The sequence below is a fragment of the Heptranchias perlo genome, chromosome 22 (genome assembly GCF_035084215.1).
Source record: "Heptranchias perlo isolate sHepPer1 chromosome 22, sHepPer1.hap1, whole genome shotgun sequence".
Classification (NCBI taxonomy): domain Eukaryota; kingdom Metazoa; phylum Chordata; class Chondrichthyes; order Hexanchiformes; family Hexanchidae; genus Heptranchias; species Heptranchias perlo.
Genome location: NC_090346.1, coordinates 44,438,210 through 44,456,980, shown reverse-complemented (window position 1 = coordinate 44,456,980; position 18,771 = coordinate 44,438,210). Strand labels below are relative to the sequence as shown.

The 18,771-nt window shown below is 41.0% G+C and overlaps 1 protein-coding gene across 7 annotated transcripts in view; it reads left to right on the top strand.

The window, feature by feature from the left end:
- The first annotated feature begins 2,016 nt into the window (after nt 1-2,016).
- The window catches only part of prpsap2 (phosphoribosyl pyrophosphate synthetase-associated protein 2), a 37,082-nt gene continuing 20,327 nt past the window's right edge, over nt 2,017-18,771 (top strand). For 2 of the 7 annotated variants that reach the window (XM_068003441.1, XM_068003440.1), the window contains exons 1-3: nt 2,017-2,240; nt 2,923-3,070; nt 6,341-6,393. In XM_068003441.1, the coding sequence (XP_067859542.1) occupies nt 2,988-3,070; nt 6,341-6,393 (136 nt within the window). In that variant the 5' untranslated portion in view covers nt 2,017-2,240; nt 2,923-2,987. Of the gene's footprint in view, nt 2,241-2,308; nt 2,334-2,922; nt 3,071-6,340; nt 6,394-18,771 lie in introns of those variants that run through there. The other 5 variants (XM_068003437.1, XM_068003443.1, XM_068003442.1 and 2 more) reach the window with 5 other exon arrangements.

Genomic DNA, 18,771 nt, shown 5'->3' with positions numbered 1-18,771 from the left:
AATAGACTGCACTGACAACTACATATTATTTTGGTAGATATATAGAAGTACAATTGCACTAATGGGTACAGCCAACGGTACAGTGCTCTGGTCAGTCCTTAAGTACGCGTCTTGACCCAGCTCTGGTCACATTCAAGCACTGGAAGCAGCGCAGAAAACTCAGTGTCAAGGGTTTCAGTTATGAGGAAAGATTGGAGAGACTTGGGTTTCAGCCTGGAAAGGAGACATCTGAGAGACAATTTTATGGTAGTAAATGGTATGGAAAGGGTTGATCCAGAATAATACTTTAAATTGAACTGCGGGTGTAGGATGAGGGGTCACAGGTTGAAACTAGTAAAAGGCAACTGTAAGTAAAGACATACTTGCTCTCGAGGCAGTACAAAGAAGGTTCACTCGGCTAATCCCGGGGATGAGGGGGTGGACATATGAGGAGAGGTTGAGTAGATTGGGACTCTACTCATTGGAGTTCAGAAGAATGAGAGGCGATCTTATTGAAACATATAAGATTGTGAAGGGGCTTGATCGGGTGGATGCGGTAAGGATGTTCCCAAGGATGGGTGAAACTAGAACTAGGGGGCATAATCTTAGAATAAGGGGCTGCTCTTTGAAAACTGAGATGAGGAGAAACTTCTTCACTCAGAGGGTAGTAGGTCTGTGGAATTTGCTGCCCCAGGAAGCTGTGGAAGCTACATCATTAAATAAATTTAAAACAGAAATAGACAGTTTCCTAGAAGTAAAGGGAATTAGGGGTTACGGGGAGCGGGCAGGAAATTGGACATGAAGCTGAGTTCGGATCGGGTGGCGGAGTGGGCCCAGGGGCTGAGTGGCCGGGTCCTGCTCCTACTTCTTGTGTTCTTTAGATTTGAGGTTAGGATCAGATCAGCCATGATCTTATTGAATGGCGGAGCAGGCTCGAGGGGCCGATTGGCCTACTCCTGCTCCAATTTCTTATGTTCTTATGACTGATAGCAGGAGGTACTTCACACACAGATGGTGATCAACACTCAGAATGGACTTCTGGGCAAAGTGGTAGAGGTATAAACATTGCAATTGTTTAAGGAACAATTAGATGCAGCAAAGGGGGAGTGCAGCATCTCCTTCTTTGGCTTGGCATCCATTTTTTTTGATTCCACCTCAGTGAAGCACCGTAGGACATTTTTCTACATGAAAGGCATTACATAAATGCAAGTTATTGTAGAGTTTTTTTTATTCGTTCATGGGATGTGGGCCTCACTGGCAAGACCAGCATTTATTGCCCATCCCTAATTGCCCTCGAGAAGGTGGTGGTGAGCCGCCTTCTTGAACCACTGCAGTCCGTGTGATGAAGGTTCTCCCACAGTGCTGTTAGGTAGGGAGTTCTGGATGGAGAAATTATGATATGCTTCTTCATAGGCATGATGTGGAGATGCCGGTGATGGACTGGGGTTGACAATTGTAAACAATTTTACAACACCAAGTTATAGTCCAGCAATTTTATTTTAAATTCACAAGCTTTCGGAGGCTACCTCCTTCCTCAGGTGAACGTCCTGAGGAAGGAGGTAGCCTCCGAAAGCTTGTGAATTTAAAATAAAATTGCTGGACTATAACTTGGTGTTGTAAAATTGTTTACAATCTTCATAAGTAAGCATCTTGTGATCAGCATCTGCATTTTAAAAAAAAACATTGTCCTTCCTTAATTGCATTAATTTCGCCCATTTACATAATCACAAGACCTTATTTGCACATTGATATCAGGGAAAACACGACTGAGGAGTAGTTTCTGATTGCATTTCCATTAAAAGTCAGTATCTGTATTTAATTGCAAAGCATGCAGATGAAATACCCTCAACACACCAAACAAAAAAAAAACCCCCACCCCACAATCTTCAGCCAAACCCTTTGCAAACTTAAACCCCCGCAGAGTCCGGAAAGTGGCAACTTCCCCTCGACCCAGTTTAACCCCGGCTCAACGCCCCTCCGTCTCGGAACATCGCTGCTTTTTAAAGCAACGCTAGTGGCGCGTGCCCACCACCCCACCACGGGAGCAGCGGGCGCGCGCGCGGGGCTGTCAGAGGGGCGTGCGCGCGGGAGCGCGCGACCGACTCCCCGCAGCTGCCGCTGCCGAGTGTTGTTGTTTGTTGTTGTTGTTGTGCCGTTACGTGGGGCTCGCGCTGAGCAGAGTGGAGCGCGCGCGGGTGCGCGGGAGCAGCCTTGAGGCGGCGGCGACGACGACGGCGGAGGCGGGAGGAGCAACGGGACAGGTGAGGAGTGGGATTAAAGCCGCCGCATTGACCCCTCCCCCCGACTCCGGCCATATTGACCATTCCCATTGGGAAAGGGTCGTCTGATTGTATGTATGTATTTGTGTGTGTGTGTGGCCGCGCGTTTTATTGATCATCAGTAAACCCCCCCCCCCCACCACCCACACACCCGGGGGAGGGGGTCTCCCGTGTGGGCAGCGAGTGTCCGGCGAGGTGGCTCCTTTATTTTATTTTGTGGTGGGATGGGATGGGATGGGTAAGGATCGGCGACGTTTTATGGCCTTTGGACCTCGACCAATATTCGGGGGGCCGAAAACGGGCGCTGATCTAAATTCGGTAGCGAAGGGGCTCTTTACAGCAGGTCACATGTGACAGGAACTACAGACAGCGAAGCAAATCTAATGTGGCTTTGCAAGTGTATTTACAGCACGCAGGGGGGAAGAGAGGATGCAGCTATCATCATAAAGACTTCCTTATAAAAGCTGTTTTTATATTCTTGCATTAAAAGTATTTAAATTTTTTTATATTTGCAAAGACTGCATTTTTTTTTAATAAACTCCTCACTTGTAAAGTTAATGCAATTGAAACCAGCAGTGGTTTTATTTTAAAATGGTGTCTATTTTGATGTAAAATCTATATGTGTAAAAAACCCAGATTTTTCATCTCTTTGATGATGTTGCAGATTTGACTTTGGGTCGTGGGTTTAAAAAAAAAATCCTGAGAGGAAGTTTTCAGGACCCATCAGCCATGAATGTAACCAAAGGTGGCCTGGCGCTGTTCTCTGCCAACTCCAATACAGCCTACACAGAATTAGCCAGGAAGATTTCAGAGTAAGTAAATATTCACATTTTTAAACCATTGCGACATATTATTACTCAAGATTGAGTGACATGAATTTCAAGCAATTTCTGCCCGTAACTTTTTCTGCAGAATTTTTAAGCTGCATGATTTTTTTGGGGGAAGAAATCCATTGAAAAGAGGAGTGCATCGTAATGTATTTACAATCAGCAGGAAGTAGTACATTTTAAAGTGAGTTTTTTTTCAAACTTCAAAGCATAGTGACATGGGCAGATATCACTGTGATTGGCCAAAGTTGGGCTTTGTTTAAATAAATATCAAAATTATACAGATTTTTTTTGTTTTGGCACTGACACGCACACATACGTATGCACGCACATAGTCACACATCAACATAGACAGATGCACGCACGCAGACACACACAAATACAGACACACAAACACAAGTTATTCATGTGCGTGGGGTCACCTTGGGGCAGAGCTGGTTTAATTTAGTTTGTTCCTGGATTAAAAATAGTTTTCTTCCTCCAACCGCTGATGGTCTGTGTACAATACTTCGAATTACATTTAAGAGACATTCTTTCTTTTGATAGAAGTACTAAAACTGCATTTAACCATGCTTACCTCCTATAATCATAGAATTTGTTAAACTATTGGTATGGATTTTAAAAAGGCAGTGTAGAATTTTTAAGGTAAATTTCCAGTATTTTTATGGATCTTTAGTAAAAATTCTGTAAGCTGTATAAATTGCTCGACGATGTTTCATGTAAAATGTGCATGAAGGTGCAACTTGGGCACAAGATTTTATAGTAAGTAGATTGAAGATCCAAACTTCAGAGTGGATTTTCACGTATTCTGCTAAAAGAACAATTAACTAAAGTACTGATTATTTCGGTATGTTTCTGTTCTTTATGTGCCCTTGTGGGGCATTGCAGGGTTGGTCTTTTATCCATACGTTCCTTTTTAAGGTCGAACCTTTACAGTTGGTAGATCTTCCATAACAATAGGGTAGAAGTACACTTAGTTTTTCATTTAATATTCAGGTATTTAAGGGAGAAGAGGAGCTAGTATTTTTTTTGCTACTTTTTCATACTGCCCCAGTATTTCAGATTTGTGTAATGTTATCTTTTCTTTGTTTTTGTAGATTGTTGAGAGTAATTTACAGAAGGTCTTTGCGTAGCTTTTAATGTTTCCCCAGTACTTTTGTCCATGTAGCACTGTTGCCAACCCCAATGACGATGAACAAATGTGGCACCCACTGTGTTACAGAATCGTGAAGATCAGGTTTGTGCTGAGTTGGTTGACCTCCAGCAAGCAGGGGTGTCAGAATTGGCCTCAATGCCCTTGATTTTGGCAGAGTTAATAAAGTAGGCAGAGTTTCCGGCTCTGTTCACTATCCAGTGATCCTGGCTGGAAAGTGGGCCTGTGCAGGTGTCATGTGAGGGCATGTCCATAATGGCCTCCACGTGAAGAGGTCACCACTCTCCAGGGGGATGGTTGGTTGGATAAGTCTGACCTTCCCTTCTCCCCTCCCACGATTATATAAGCTGCTGATTGAAGATTGGCTGCTTGGCTGAGGTACTAGAGGGCGGCCAGTGGCTGTGCAGCCAACAAACAACATGAGTCAGCATTTTCGGGAAAGGAGGGGAGAAAATATTTAGAACAGAAGAGGGCAGGGGACCTACATAAATCACCGTAACGGTTCGAGCTTAACAGTTGAAACTGAAGTAAAAGATTATGGTTTTGCCTGGAGGGATTTGGGTCTGTTCACTATGCTGAGCATTACTGCTAAAAGTAACTGCAGTTGATGAATTCTGTGTCAAAAAGTCACCATAGCTTACAATGTCAAATTTACATTCTGTTTGTATAAATAAGAGGCATTTTCAGTTTGGAACCTTTTAATTAGGAGGAGCTTTTACCTCCACCCACTCCCCTCATCTTAAATGTAATAGCAAATAAAATGTTCCTTGGTAGAGATTTTTAATGTGGTCCTGGGCCGAAAGTTAACCCCAGACTATTTTTAAATTTAGAATGTACCTTTAGTTTAGAAGTAGATGTCAAAAGATTTTTATGCGGTTGCTGCCGTCACTGTATGTGTACGTCACCAAGTTCTTGCTGCTAAAGTGCTTGAAGCAAATGCCCCAGCAAATTTGGAGATCTTCTAGCATTTTTAAAAAATTTGTTTTTGCCAATTTTTCTTAAGATCTGGTTCATACATAGTCTGATTTTTTTTTCTGTTTTTGAAAAGCACCGTGGTTTTGACCCTCAGTTTGTGCAGCTCCTTAAAATCTCTTTCTGAAGACCAAACCATTATATTAGTTGTGAATCAGTGGTTTCTGTTTATAGAATGAATCTTAGAGCCCTGCTCAGTCAAACAGGTCTCCCCATCAGCTTGCTGCAGTGCTGATTTTGCCATAATAATTCAGGTTGTTCAGTTGTGGGTTTAATTGAACCCAAACTCCTGACCAAGGCAAGGTTGCTTATCTTTCTTCAGCACCCGCTTAGTCTTTTTTTAAAATCAGTGTAACTTGGAAGGATTAAAGAAATGCTCCTTTACCTCATGCTGTCTCCACTTCCTGCTTTCTTTCCTCCTGTACTGAACATGGTATCACCTTTATTGAGTTGTTGTTCCACAAGTGCTGAAACTCTCCATTACCTCAGCCAAATGGCTGATTTTCAAATGTGAGCATGGGGGGTGAGTGTCAGCAGACTATTCAGCCATAGTGTGCCATTATATCTAAGCCAGCCATGCCCTTTACCTGCTATGCACAATGCAGAGTTTCCAGCAGAGGGAGTCAGTGACTAGTCATCAGGAGTGCCAGCCCTTCAGTGTTTTTTTTCTCCCTTTCCCCTCCCAAGGTTTGGAAGACCAAGCCTACTTGTAGTGTCTGTCCATGTTACCACCACTAACATCAAGCAATCTAGTACAGGCCAATGATCAATCCTGGGATCAGATGGCTTGTTAAGCTGGGCCACTTATCCACTGAGCCATTGATGAAATGTGTTTTTTAATTTGGTCAGTGTTATAGAGAAAAATGTGATTGCTTATTGGTGTTGGTATAATTCTATAATGGCTATTGACTTTACAGTAATCAGTACAATGTTTTGATGCAGATTTGTTTGGAAGATTTTAGTATTTCTGCCCCTACCCCAAACTGTTTGTTTTATTTTTTTGTCTCAATATCTTCAGTTATCCTATTGTAGACATTTCTTGTGTCTATGCCCTAATTTTGTGTAAAGGTCAGCAATATGGTTTTTGAGGAACAATTTTTTTGAGGACTATTCCTCATCTTCAATTTTAGGCGACTTGGCGTAGAACTGGGTAAAGTTCAAGTCTACCAAGAAGCTAACAGAGGTAAGTGCATAATGTAAAATCTTTTAGTTGTGGATTTTGATGCATTCAAGACTTAGATGTAGAGTGAGCATTGCTTCATTCAGAATGGCTCTTGCACATGTAAAGTTTGTCTCTGAAAATAAAATCTGACAAAGAGGGTTATACAAAAGACAAAATTGATTAGTCATTGAGACAGATGCATACTTTGAAGGATTAATTGAATTCTGTATGGTCAACACTGGTGAAATAATGAGAGAACTTTTCAAACCAGACACATTACAGTATATTGGCAGTGCTTAAAGCAACTGAGAGAAAGTGTCAAAGGAGCAGATGTTTTATAAAAATACATTCCAGTTAAGAAATTTTCGATTTAGAAACTGGGTGAAACACTGGAAGGTTCCTAATGCCTTTGGAACTGCAATATCCAATGCTCTCAGAAGGATTGGGAGAGAAAATTGGCAAGAAACAGTAACGCTTTTTTGTTACAATAGTCTTGCTGATTTATTCATTGGATATAATCAGAATATGCAGTGATGAGCCTAGCTTTCTGTCACGCTGCAGTGTACTGTGGGAAACTGAATAAAACTACAGGCATGTAGAAAGGTACTCCTCCTTTAGCCTGGCCATATTGGAAATTGTGGTTCTGTTGGAGTAACAGGAATAATCCTCCACTTTGGATTTAACTTTTTTCAAAAATCCTATTAGTATCCCATGACGGTACTGCTCCCAGACCTTTGCCAATACTTCTCTAGATAGGAGTGATGCAACAGAAGCTATGGGGTACTCCTCCAGATTTCCCCCACCTTCCTCTAGCCCATCTGTGGGGAGAGACACGGGGGGGTGGGGTTAATTTTCAACTTTGCTGCCTGAGTGGTAATCTGGCTTCTGTACCTCTCCAAAGCAGTGCAGCTGAGCTTTGCATCTCATCGACACTCCAAGAAAGGCTTTTCTCTTGAGCTTTAAAATAAAAACTCCACGGCTGAATTTAGTAATAAACAGTGTCGACAATTTGACTCTGTGTATGGCATTCTGCTTACTTGAAAGGAATAGCTTGCTGTTTTTAACTTCAGAAACATCACTGCAATTATTGTAACTGTTTGGCAATTAGAGCTACAATAGTCTATAAAATGCAACACGGTTGATTGATCCCAGTTGGAACATTCACCAGTATATCTGTTGCACAGCTGCATCCCTCCAGGAACATGTAAAGCAAAGCCTGTGCTACTGGACAAGTATGGTGGTTAGGAAACATAGGACTATACAAGACTCAGACCATTATGGTTCAGTGCATTTTATAGCACCAAACCTTGATTTTTCTCATTGAGAAGGTTTTTATTTAACTTAGTAAACATACAGGTGTTTAAGCAGTGGTCACTGGTGTACTGATTTTTGATTTGTGTTTAAGCTCCTCCCTTCACCACCACCCGTTCCGTTCTCATGATTGAAAGGGCAGGCAAGTGACCTACTGGTAGACCTTTGCCAGTGCAGTTCTGTAACCAGTTGGGTACAAGTGTTAAAAAGAAAGGCCTTGGGCTGATTTGTCAGCAGTTTTTATTTTTGGGTCAGACCTAGCATGCCGGATTTTCATTAGGAAAGAGAGATCTTAAAAACTTAATCTTAAAATTAGGGTTGGGATTAAGATGTAGGTTACTCGTCGCAAGCACATATTTTGCTGAGTCGATTAATATAATTGCAGCTGGGTCTCTGGAGCAGAAGGATACCACTTGCAATAGCTAGAAGGTAAATTTACACTAGACACTTGTGGTGAAGTCGTAACAACAATTTGTGCTGAAAAATGTGTTTAAAAAAAATCAAGAATTAGTCACCAAAAAAAATTGGTATTTAATGTTTGTGGGATCTTGCTGTGTACACACTAGCTTCGTATTTGTCTGTGCAACAACAGTGAACACACTTTAGAAGTAATTAATATGTGAAGCACTTTTAGACATCCTGAGGAAGTAATGAGGTGCTATATAAATACAAGTTCTTTCTTCCTTTTCCCTTTTCATTCTTTGTTTTATATATTTTCCTTTTTTATTTTATTTATTTCCATTCCAGGTTTCTCATACCCTGCAAAACACACCATTTTCCTGCTGAAAGTTTCCGTCAATGCTGCCAGGAGCTGCGCAATTTGCCTGATGTGTGATGTTCTGAATGATGCAAGAACCCTGATTGAAATATTTGGGCACCTTTAATCCAGATTCTAGTAGGCATCAGTCCACAGCACAAAACTGCTAGTAATTCAGCACAAATGGCACTAAATTGCCATATATAATCTTTTTTGATAAATTTGTGCTTGTATCAAAGTGAAGCATGTTAGTGCTGAGGAACTGGAACATTTCTTATTTTTTGACAACTTCCCGGTCAATTTATAACGTGGGCTTTGCAGAGACAAACTCTACTGCACCCCAGTAATTTGCCTTAAATATAACCTCAAAAGAGTTCCACCGTCCAGTTCTCCTATGGCTTCAGGCCACCTGAGAGTGCCAATTTCTTGCTAATTTGTGCAGAATGACTGTTTTTGGTCAGGACTCGCTTATTAGGAACTGGGTTGAGATTTCTGAAACTAATTTCATATTGGACTTGTGGTTAGAAGAAGAAATAAAGATGGGCTTTATCCCATCAACCAGGCCTGGTTTTAAATCCCGTTGCTGAAACGAAACTACAGTGTGCTAACCCAGTATATTACCATGAGTCACGTGAGTTCATACCAAGGTATTGTTTCGATGGTCTGTAAGGGGGCAAATGAGTGTTGGCATTCTCAGAATTGAGCTTTGCCAGGTTTTGTTGGGAGTCTCTTCAGTGTGCCGTTCAAGCATTGCTACTGGCAGGCTCACCAAAGCATGGCATCGAAACCCCTAATGGAAATTTCTTTGGCTGGATCATAGTGCTTTCCCAGGTAAAAACGATGGATGGTATGGATTGATTTTTTTCTTTTTTGGTTAGGATTGATGAGACGGCTTTTTAAATTATTATTTCATAATCCTCACATTCGTATACAGTCCCCACCGGTTATAGCGGGCGTGTTGGTGTTAACGTGATTTGCCTGCTATAAGAATAGGATGGTAAAACTGCATCTAGCATTCTTGTGCGTGAGTATTTGAGTGAGACACCGAAGATTTTATAACAGAATTCATATTCTCAGATCATTTTCTGGCTCAATTTTCAAGAATGTAATAAGGAGGATAAACATTTAATTTGGACAATTCTAGATTTGGAATGGGCTGTAACCTTGTGAAAATAAGAAACATAGGATTTATGGTGTTAATTCTAATTTCACAGCTGTGCCCAATAGAGAAACCTAATGCTCCTTGGAGCATCTGCTGCTCACAATTAGAAATAACTTTCATGACATTATTCAACTGTAGTAGAATCTCTAAATGTAACCACAATTCTGAGTTATGTGAGATCCGTATGTATGCAATACAACAAGTCTGACGCCCCCCGCCCCTGCTGCCCGAAGTAGCCGGCGCTCTTAATGTGTTATAAGTGGTGCCTCTGTAATTGATTTCAGTGGAAATGACAAACGATTAGCCCTTTTTGCACAATGTAGATTGCTGTCCACGATAAGCGTGGATGGTGTAAATGGTGGGGACTGTGAATGAAAATCCATTGAACAGCTTGTATCTACAGATTCTTATCTGACATTTGGTGTTAATTAATCACTGCATGGTCCACTTGCATTAACTTAACTTGAACTGCAAATTGTTGCAGCCGATTCCTATAGTATCTGATTTTATTGCGGTTCAAACTTACAGGAATCTTGCCATCAGTAATCATTTCACAAACCTGTTGAAGTAACTAACATTTAAAGGAAGGGTGTTGAGGTTTTTTTCTAAAAACTTTATTTGGAAATAACTGCATATTAAGAAGTCTTTGAATTTTTTTTTGCACTTCTTTCATTCAGCATATTTATTGAAAATAATTTTTTGTCCTAACTTTGAAGTGGGGAATTATATGTAAAAACTTGCATCTTCCTGTACCATGTGCCATTATCTGGATGTCAGGATGAAGGAGTAATCGGCCCTAAGGATACTTGCAGTGATGCTCTGCAACTGCCTGCTAAAAGAAATGCAAGAGCAGGCTGGATGTGACTTGCCCTCCACGGTTTTTTTTCTTCCTTTGTTGGTGCTTGATTTCCAACTTGGTGCTTTCTCTGACAATGTGTCAATTTGAAACTTAAAAACCTACATTCTACCACTTCTTGGGAATACACGTTTAAGTGCATAAGTGTGCCATATCTCCCTGTCAATTACAGGGTAGTAAGTCATTTTTAAAGCTGAATTGGCAGCATTTATTGACTTGGGTACTCATTCCATAATGTACTGTTTACATACCAGACTCTTTCCACTTCCCCAAATTAATGACTATTCTGATGGATAAAATGTTACTGGTTTTATTCAACTACTTATTAACCAATTCTTGTGTAAACAAATTGGCCTCATTTGTCAGTATAATTATAGAATAAGAGTTCTTCAGTGTAGTGGTTGTGGACACTTAAAAACTGCTGTTCTGAACAGTGTTCACTTTCTCTGAACCCGTAGCTACTCTGTGGGCGATTCGCCTAACCCAAATATTCTGGAATGTTGAGAACTTGGCCAACGTGTATTCCGTTGTTAATCCCAGTACATTCAACTGTGATGAGTTGCATCAGAATGAAAGTGCACGGAGAAAGAGAAGTTTCAGAGTTGTTTTTAAATTGTTTCTGCCATTTTCAATAAAATGGAGACACAAAAGAATTGACTGAATATAATTTGTTTCCTGTAAATGAAATTTTAGATTTGAACAAATAGTTCTTTCCTTTTAATCGATTTAATGAGTAACATATAAATTTTGTTTTGCAGTGCCTTTGCATAATTTACTGCTCTGTTGTGAAAGTTTTCTTTGAAACAATTAGTACCATAAAAAATAATTTTGTTACAGAAATAAAATTCTGTATCTGTGATCCTAATATACAAGCTAACCTAGGGAGGAGCACTCCTAAAGTGTTAGTAATGTGAAAATATGTTGAGGTAGATTTCCCAGACTACTTAGCTAAAGTCATTTTGGCTTTTTGTTTTGGAGTATTGACAGTTTGCACTGCTAGAGTCTTTTGGGTTATGTTTGGTAGAGAGGGTAAAAAAATTAAAATTATAGGCGCTTTATCGGAATGCATGAAGCATTCGTAACAAGATAGACGAATTAATGGCACAGATAGAGATAAATGGGTTTGATCTAGTAGCCATTACTGAGATGTGGTTACAAACCAAGGTTGGGAACTAAATATTCCAGGGTACTTGACTTTTCGAAAAGACAGACAAAATGGAAAAGGGTGGGTAGTCCTGATAATAAAGGATAACATAAGGACAGTAGTGAGAGAGGATTTTGGCTCAGAAGATCAGAAAGTAGAATCAGTATGGGTGGAGATAAGAAATAACAAGGGGCAGAAAACACTGGTGGGAGTAGTTTATAGGCCCCCCTATTGTTATAACTGGATAGCCTGGTGTTGAAGGATAGAATACTGGAGCCTAGTCTTCAGTTGTTTCCAAGCCTTTATTCACACAGAGATCCACCCTAGATAAGCGCTCATAAAAAGGATACAAGAGAGTCCCCAATTGACATACACCACCTGAATACAATTAGCAATAATTGATGAATCACATGACACAATTAACACGAACAATAGCTATACTGTTGGACAGAGTATTAGTCAAGAAATGAGCTTGTAACAAAGGTAATGCAATAGTGGGGGACTTTAATCTTCATATTTGGAGGACGAGATCATAGAATGCATTCGAGACAGTTTCCTAGAACAATATGTCGTGGACAGAAGACAGAGGGTGGTTGTAGAGGGTTGTTTTTCAAACTGGAGGCCTGTGACCAGCGGTGTGCCTCAGGGATCAGTGCTGGGTCCGCTGTTATTTGTTGTTTATATTAATGATTTGGATGAGAATTTAGGAGGCATGGTTAGTAAGTTTGCAGATGACACCAAGATTGGTGGCATTGTGGACAGTGAAGAAGGTTATCTAGGATTGCAACGGGATCTCGATAAATTGGGCCAGTGGGCCGATGAATGGCAGATGGAGTTTAATTTAGATAAATGTGAGGTGATGCATTTTGGTAGATCGAATCGGGCCAGGACCTACTCCGTTAATGGTAGAGCGTTGGGGAGAGTTATAGAACAAAGAGATCTAGGAGTACAGGTTCATAGCTCCTTGAAAGTGGAGTCACAGGTGGATAGGGTGGTGAAGAAGGCATTCAGCATGCTTGGTTTCATTGGTCAGAACATTGAATACAGGAGTTGGGATGTCTTGTTGAAGTTGTACAGGGCATTGGTGAGGCCACACTTGGAATACTGTGTACAGTTCTGGTCACCCTATTATAGAAAGGATATTATTAAACTAGAAAGAGTGCAGAAAAGATTTACTAGGATGCTACCGGGACTTGATGGTTTGACTTATAGGGAGAGGTTGGATAGACTGAGACTTTTTTCCCTGGAGAGTAGGAGGTTTAGGGGTGATCTTATAGAAATCTATAAAATAATGAGGGGCATAGATAAGGTAGATAGTCAAAATCTTTTCCCAAAGGTAGGGGAGTCTATAACGAGGGGGCATAGATTTAAGGTGAGAGGGGAGAGATACAAAAGGGTCCAGAGGGGCAATTTTTTCACTCAAAGGGTGGTGAGTGTCTGGAACGAGCTGCCAGAGGCAGTAGTAGAGGCGGGTACAATTTTGTCTTTTAAAAAGCATTTGGACAGTTACATGGGTATAGAGGGATATGGGCCAAGTGCAGGCAATTGGGACTAGCTTAGTGGTATAAACTGGGCGACATGGACATGTTGGGCCGAAGGGCCTGTTTCCATGTTGTAAACTTCTAACCAACCAGGGAACAGGCTATTTTAGATCTTGTCTTGTGTAATGAGACAGGTTTAATTAGTAATCTCAAAGTAAGGGATCCTCTGGAGAAGATTGATCATAATATGATAGAATTTCAAATTTAGTTTGAGAGTGACGTGCTCGAGTCCAAAATTATAGTCTTAAACTTAAACAAAGCCAATTACATAGGTATGAGGGGCTACGGTAGATTGGAAATTAGATTAAAAGATATGATGGTAAATAAGTAATGGCAAACACTTAAAGAAATGTTTCTTAATTTTCCAGCAATATACATTCTATTGAGAAATAAAAACTTCATGGGAAAGGTGATCCATCCATGGCTAACGAAAGAAGTTAAGAATAGTATTAGATTAAAAGAAGAGGCTTATAATGTTGCCAAGAGTAGTAAGCCTGGGGATTGGAAGAGTTTTAGAAACCAGCAAAGGATGACCAAAAGAATTGATAGAGGGAGAAAATAAAATATGGGAGTAAACTAGCAAAAAATATAAAAACGGATTCTAAGAGCTTCTGTAAATATGTAAAAAGAAAGAGAGTTGCGAAAGTAAATGTGGGTCCCTTGGAGGCTTAGACAGGAGAAATTATAATGGGGAATAAGGAACTGGCAGAGATGTTAAACAAATATTTTATATCTGTCTTCACAGTAGAAGACACAAAAAAAACAGAAATAGTGGGAAGCCAAAAGTCTAATGAGAGTGAGGAACTTTAAGTAATTAAGATTGATAAAGAAAAAAGTACTGGAGAAATTAATGGGATTAAATGTCGACAAATCACCTAGACCTGATGGCCTACATCCTAGGTTGGCTGCAGAGTTAGTGGATGCATTAGTTGTGATCTTCCAAAATTCCCTACATTCTAGAATGGTCCCAGTGGATTGGAAGGTAGCAAATGTAACCCCGCTTTTCAAGAAAGGATGGAGAGAGAAAACAGGGAACTACAGATCAGTTAGCCTGAAATCATTCATCGGGAAAATGCTGGATTCCATTATTAAGGACGTGGTAACAGGGCACTTAGAAAACCATAATATGATTAGGCAGAATCAACATGGTTTTATGAAAGGGAAATCATGTTTGACAAATTTATTAGAGCTTTTTAAGGATGTGCAGGGTAGATAAAGGGGAACCAGTGGATGTAGTATATTTGGGTTTTCAAAGGCATTTGATAAGATGCCACACGAAAGGTTGTTGCACAAGATAGGGGGTTGGAGGTAATATATTAGCATGGATGGAGGATTAGTTAACGGACAGAAAACAGAGTAGGAATAAACGGGTCATTTTCAGGTTGGCAGACTGTTACTAGTGAGGTGCTGCAAGGATCAATGCTGGGGCCTCAGCTATTTACAATCTATATTAATAACTTGGATGAAGGGACTGAGTGTAATGTATCCAAGTTTGCTGATGATACAAAGCTAGGTGGTAAAGTAGGTTGGGAGGAGGACACAGAGTCTGCAAAGGGATATAGACAGGTTAAGTGAGTAGGCAAGAAAGTGGCAGATGGAGTGTAATGTGGGGAAATGTGAGGTTATTCGCTTTGGTAGGAACACTAGAAAAGCAGAATATTTTTTAAAAGGTGAGAAACTATTAAATTGGTGTTATAGGGATTTGGGTGTCCTTGTACACGAAACACAAAGTTAACATGCAGGTACAGCAAGCAATTAGGAAAGCAAGTAGTATGTTGGCCTTTATTGCAAGAGGGTTGGAGTACAAGAGTAAGGAAGTCTTGCTGCAACTGTACATGGCTTTGGTGAGACCACACCTGGAGTACTATATATGTTTTTGGTCTCCTTACCTAAGGAAGGATATACTTTCCTTCGAGGCGGTGCAACAAAGGTTCACTAGATTGATTCTTGGAATGAGAGGGTTGTCTTATGAGGAGAGATTGAGTAGAATGGGCATGTACTCTGGAGATTAGAAGAATGAGAGGTGATTTCATTGAAATATATAGGATTCTGAGATGGCTTGACAGGGTATATGCTGAGAGATTGCTTCCCCTGGCTGGAGAGTCTAGAACTTGGGGGCTTAGTCTCAGGATAAGGGGTCGACCATTTAGGACTGAGATGAGAAGAAATTTCTTCACTCAAAGGGCTGTGAATCTTTGGAATTCTCTACCCCAGAGGGCGGTGGATGCTCAGTCATTAACTATATTCAAGGCTGAGATCGATAGATTTTTGGACTCTAAGGGATATGGGGATCGGGCGGGAAAGTGGAGTTGAGGTTGAAGATCAGCCATGATCTTATCCAATGGTGGAGCAGACTCGAGGGGCTATGTGGCCTACTCCCGCTCCTATTTCTTATGTTAACTTCAGAGTGTGACCTTCAACTTTCTAGTAATTATTCAAACAAAGGTTTTTGTTCTACTGTACCTTGGCCTTTGCTGGTAAGTGCAGTAGCTCACTACTAAAATTACTGGAGCACTTGGATGATTCATTAAGTTGAGTTGTGGGATATGATTTGCCAGGTGGACTAACCTGATGATTCATGAGTAATCTGTAGTCAGTAGGATAAAAGGGATACAAGTGGTTTCTTATGGCTCCTCATGTATTCTGTTATGGATCTTTAAAAAATTTAGATATAAATTTTAGATAGGAACCAAATTAATGCAGATTGTAAAATGATATCATTGTGTTGTTTGTTTTGAATTGTGACTTCCTGTGAACAATATTTCAGGCAGATGCTTTCTTTATTTGGGATGTGTAATTTGTTGGCAGTATAGTAGGTATATTGTCCTGGAGAGTTGAGTACAGCAGCTTTTCTTAAGGAAGTATTGTTCTCAAGTATTGTTCTCACAAGGAGTGAACAGCTGCTTTTGTGAGTGGTGATGTGAATGGTGTGATGACTGGTGTTTTGCAAACAAAAATTGCTAAATGCTTCTCAACAACAATGGTGTTCTTTTAGTAGCTGAAGTTCTAGAGCCCGTTTCCACTTGCATTTGATTTTGGTTAATTAGATCAGTTAAATCTGGTTGATTCTGGCAGTGGGAGGACAGATTGAACCCAGAGCTTGAAGGTCAGCCTCTGACTACCAGTATACATGTGGATTGTTCTGTGGTCTGAATTGATCCCCTTCCTATTTATCTTCACATTGTTCCTGAAGGAACTGATGTGTGTTGGGGTACAGTTCCCAGGCTGTCTGGTGCCAAGGCAGTGACAGTGTTCAACTGAGGTTGCTACAGCCAGAACTGATAGTATTTTTGCCCAACGTTCATGCACACCTTACACAACAACCTGGAGCAGAAACCCTGGTTGTCTTTTGAGGATCTATATGGTCCCAAATGTGAAGTAAAGCTAGTCAGTGCATTTGGAATGGACTGATGTGTAATTTCTCCACACAGGCTTTATGGAAACACATAAGCATATGAGTTTCATACGCCAAATACTCAGCGCTACATTTTATTTTCATTTTTTCTCTTGTGTGTAGCTCTCACAGGTTTCAAAAGTACAAATGGCTCAGTGAACTATCATCCCCAGGATTGAATTTAAGGTTCTGCAACAGGTTTTTAAATTCAGATTTAAATTTTGCAATTTTTTTTATGATTGGTCTCTGAGATGAGTTTCATGGTACTGCAACAAGGCAAATACTATCTGTTGCTCAACGAGAGGAGGAAATTGAGACAAAGAGGAATTGTCATCTTCATTAGTTTAGGGTGAGCTGTTCTTTTCAAGTGCACCAAAGTTCTCAGTTGCAAAGGTTTAAGGTTCCTCATTAGCAAGACTGCTGGTTTAGTGATAGAATTTGACCTTTTTTATTCGTTCATGGGATGTGGGTGTCACTCGCAAGGCCAGCATTTTTTGCCCATCCCTAATTGCCCTTAAGAAGATGGCGGTGAGCCGCCTTCTTGAACCGCTGCAGTCCCGTGTGGTGAAGGTTCTCCCACAGTGCTGTTAGGTAGGGAGTTCCAGGATTTTGACCCTGCGACGATGAAGGAACGGCAATATATTTCCAAGTCGAGATGGTATGTGACTTGCAGGTGGTGTTATTCCCATGTGCCTGCTGCCCTTGTCCTTCTAGGTGGTAGAGGTTGCGGGTTTGGGAGGTGCTGTCAAAGAAGCCTTGGCAAGTTTTTGCAGTGCATCCTGTAGATGGTACACACTGCAGCCACGGTGCGCCGGTAGTGAAGGGAGTGAATGTTTGGGGTGGTGGATGAGGTGCCAATCAAGCGGGCTGCTTTGTTCTGGATGGTGTCGAGCTTCTTGAGTGTTGGAGCTGCACTCATCCAGGCAAGTAGAGAGTATTCCATCACACTCATGACTTGTGCCTTGTAGATGGTGGAAAGGCTTTGGGGAGTCAGGAGGTGAGTCACTCGCAGCAGAATACCCAGCCTCTGACCTGCTCTTGTAGCCACAGTATTTATGTGGCTTGTCCAGTTAGGTTTCTGGTCAATGGTGACCCTCGGGATGTTGATTGTGGGGGATTCGGTGATGGTAATGCCGTTGAATGTCAAGGGGAGATGGTCATTGCCTGGCGCGAATGTTACTTGCCACTTATCAGCCCAAGCCTGAATGTTGTCCAGATCTTGCTGCATGCAGGCATGGACTGCTTCATTTTTTGACTGGTTGTGAATGGAACTGAACACTGTGCAATCATCAGCGAACATCCCCATTTCTGACCTTATGATGGAGGGAAGGTCATTGATGAAGCAGCTGAAGATGGTTGGGCCTAGGACACTCCCCTGAGGAACTCCTGCAGCGATGTCCTTGGGCTGAGATGATTGGCCTCCAACAAACACTATCATCTTCCTTTATGCTAGGTATGACTCCAGCCACTGGAGAGTTTTCCTCCTGATTCCCATTGACTTCAATTTCCTCCTTGATGCCACACTCGGTCAAATGCTGCCTTGACGTCAAGGACATATTTCCACCTATTCAGTTATTGAATGGCACTCTGGGATTCTTACCATGCTGAGCATTGGCATTCTGAAAGTTTGTGTGAAAACTAAACTAGTAACCTTGCTCGTCAGTTATTCACTAATCCATGCTCTTACTACTGCTTCTGAACATTTTAAAAGTTAAAAATTTCTGCGAGTCACTCTTGTCCAGTTGCCATAAAGAAAAAATCACTCGGTTCTGCTCCTGTATATTTTCGTTGGAAAAAATTAGTTCAGAGTTTCACTTAATTTGGCACTTTTAGGTTTTGCACTGTTCTGAATTGGGATAAATAGTGGAGACTGTGAATGAGCAGTCAGCAAAAATCTTCATGCATTAAGAAATGCACTGCTCAGCCGACTTTTGCCAGCATGAGTGTGTTGTGCTAATGAACTCTGATTGCATGTGTGGAGTTGGCTGCGAAACACACCATGGAATGCTCAATGTGTATTGAGTGAACAAAGCAAAGCTCCTGGCAATGTGGAATTTACAATGTGTCGTGCTAAAGGTGTTTCACATCGTTCACCTGACGAAGGAGGAAGCCTCCGAAAGCTTGTGAATTTAAAATAAAATTGCTGGACTATAACTTGGTGTTGTAAAATTGTTTACTAGTGCTAAAGGAACAATGCTCTCAGGTCAAGCAAACCTTGATCATATGCAGAATAA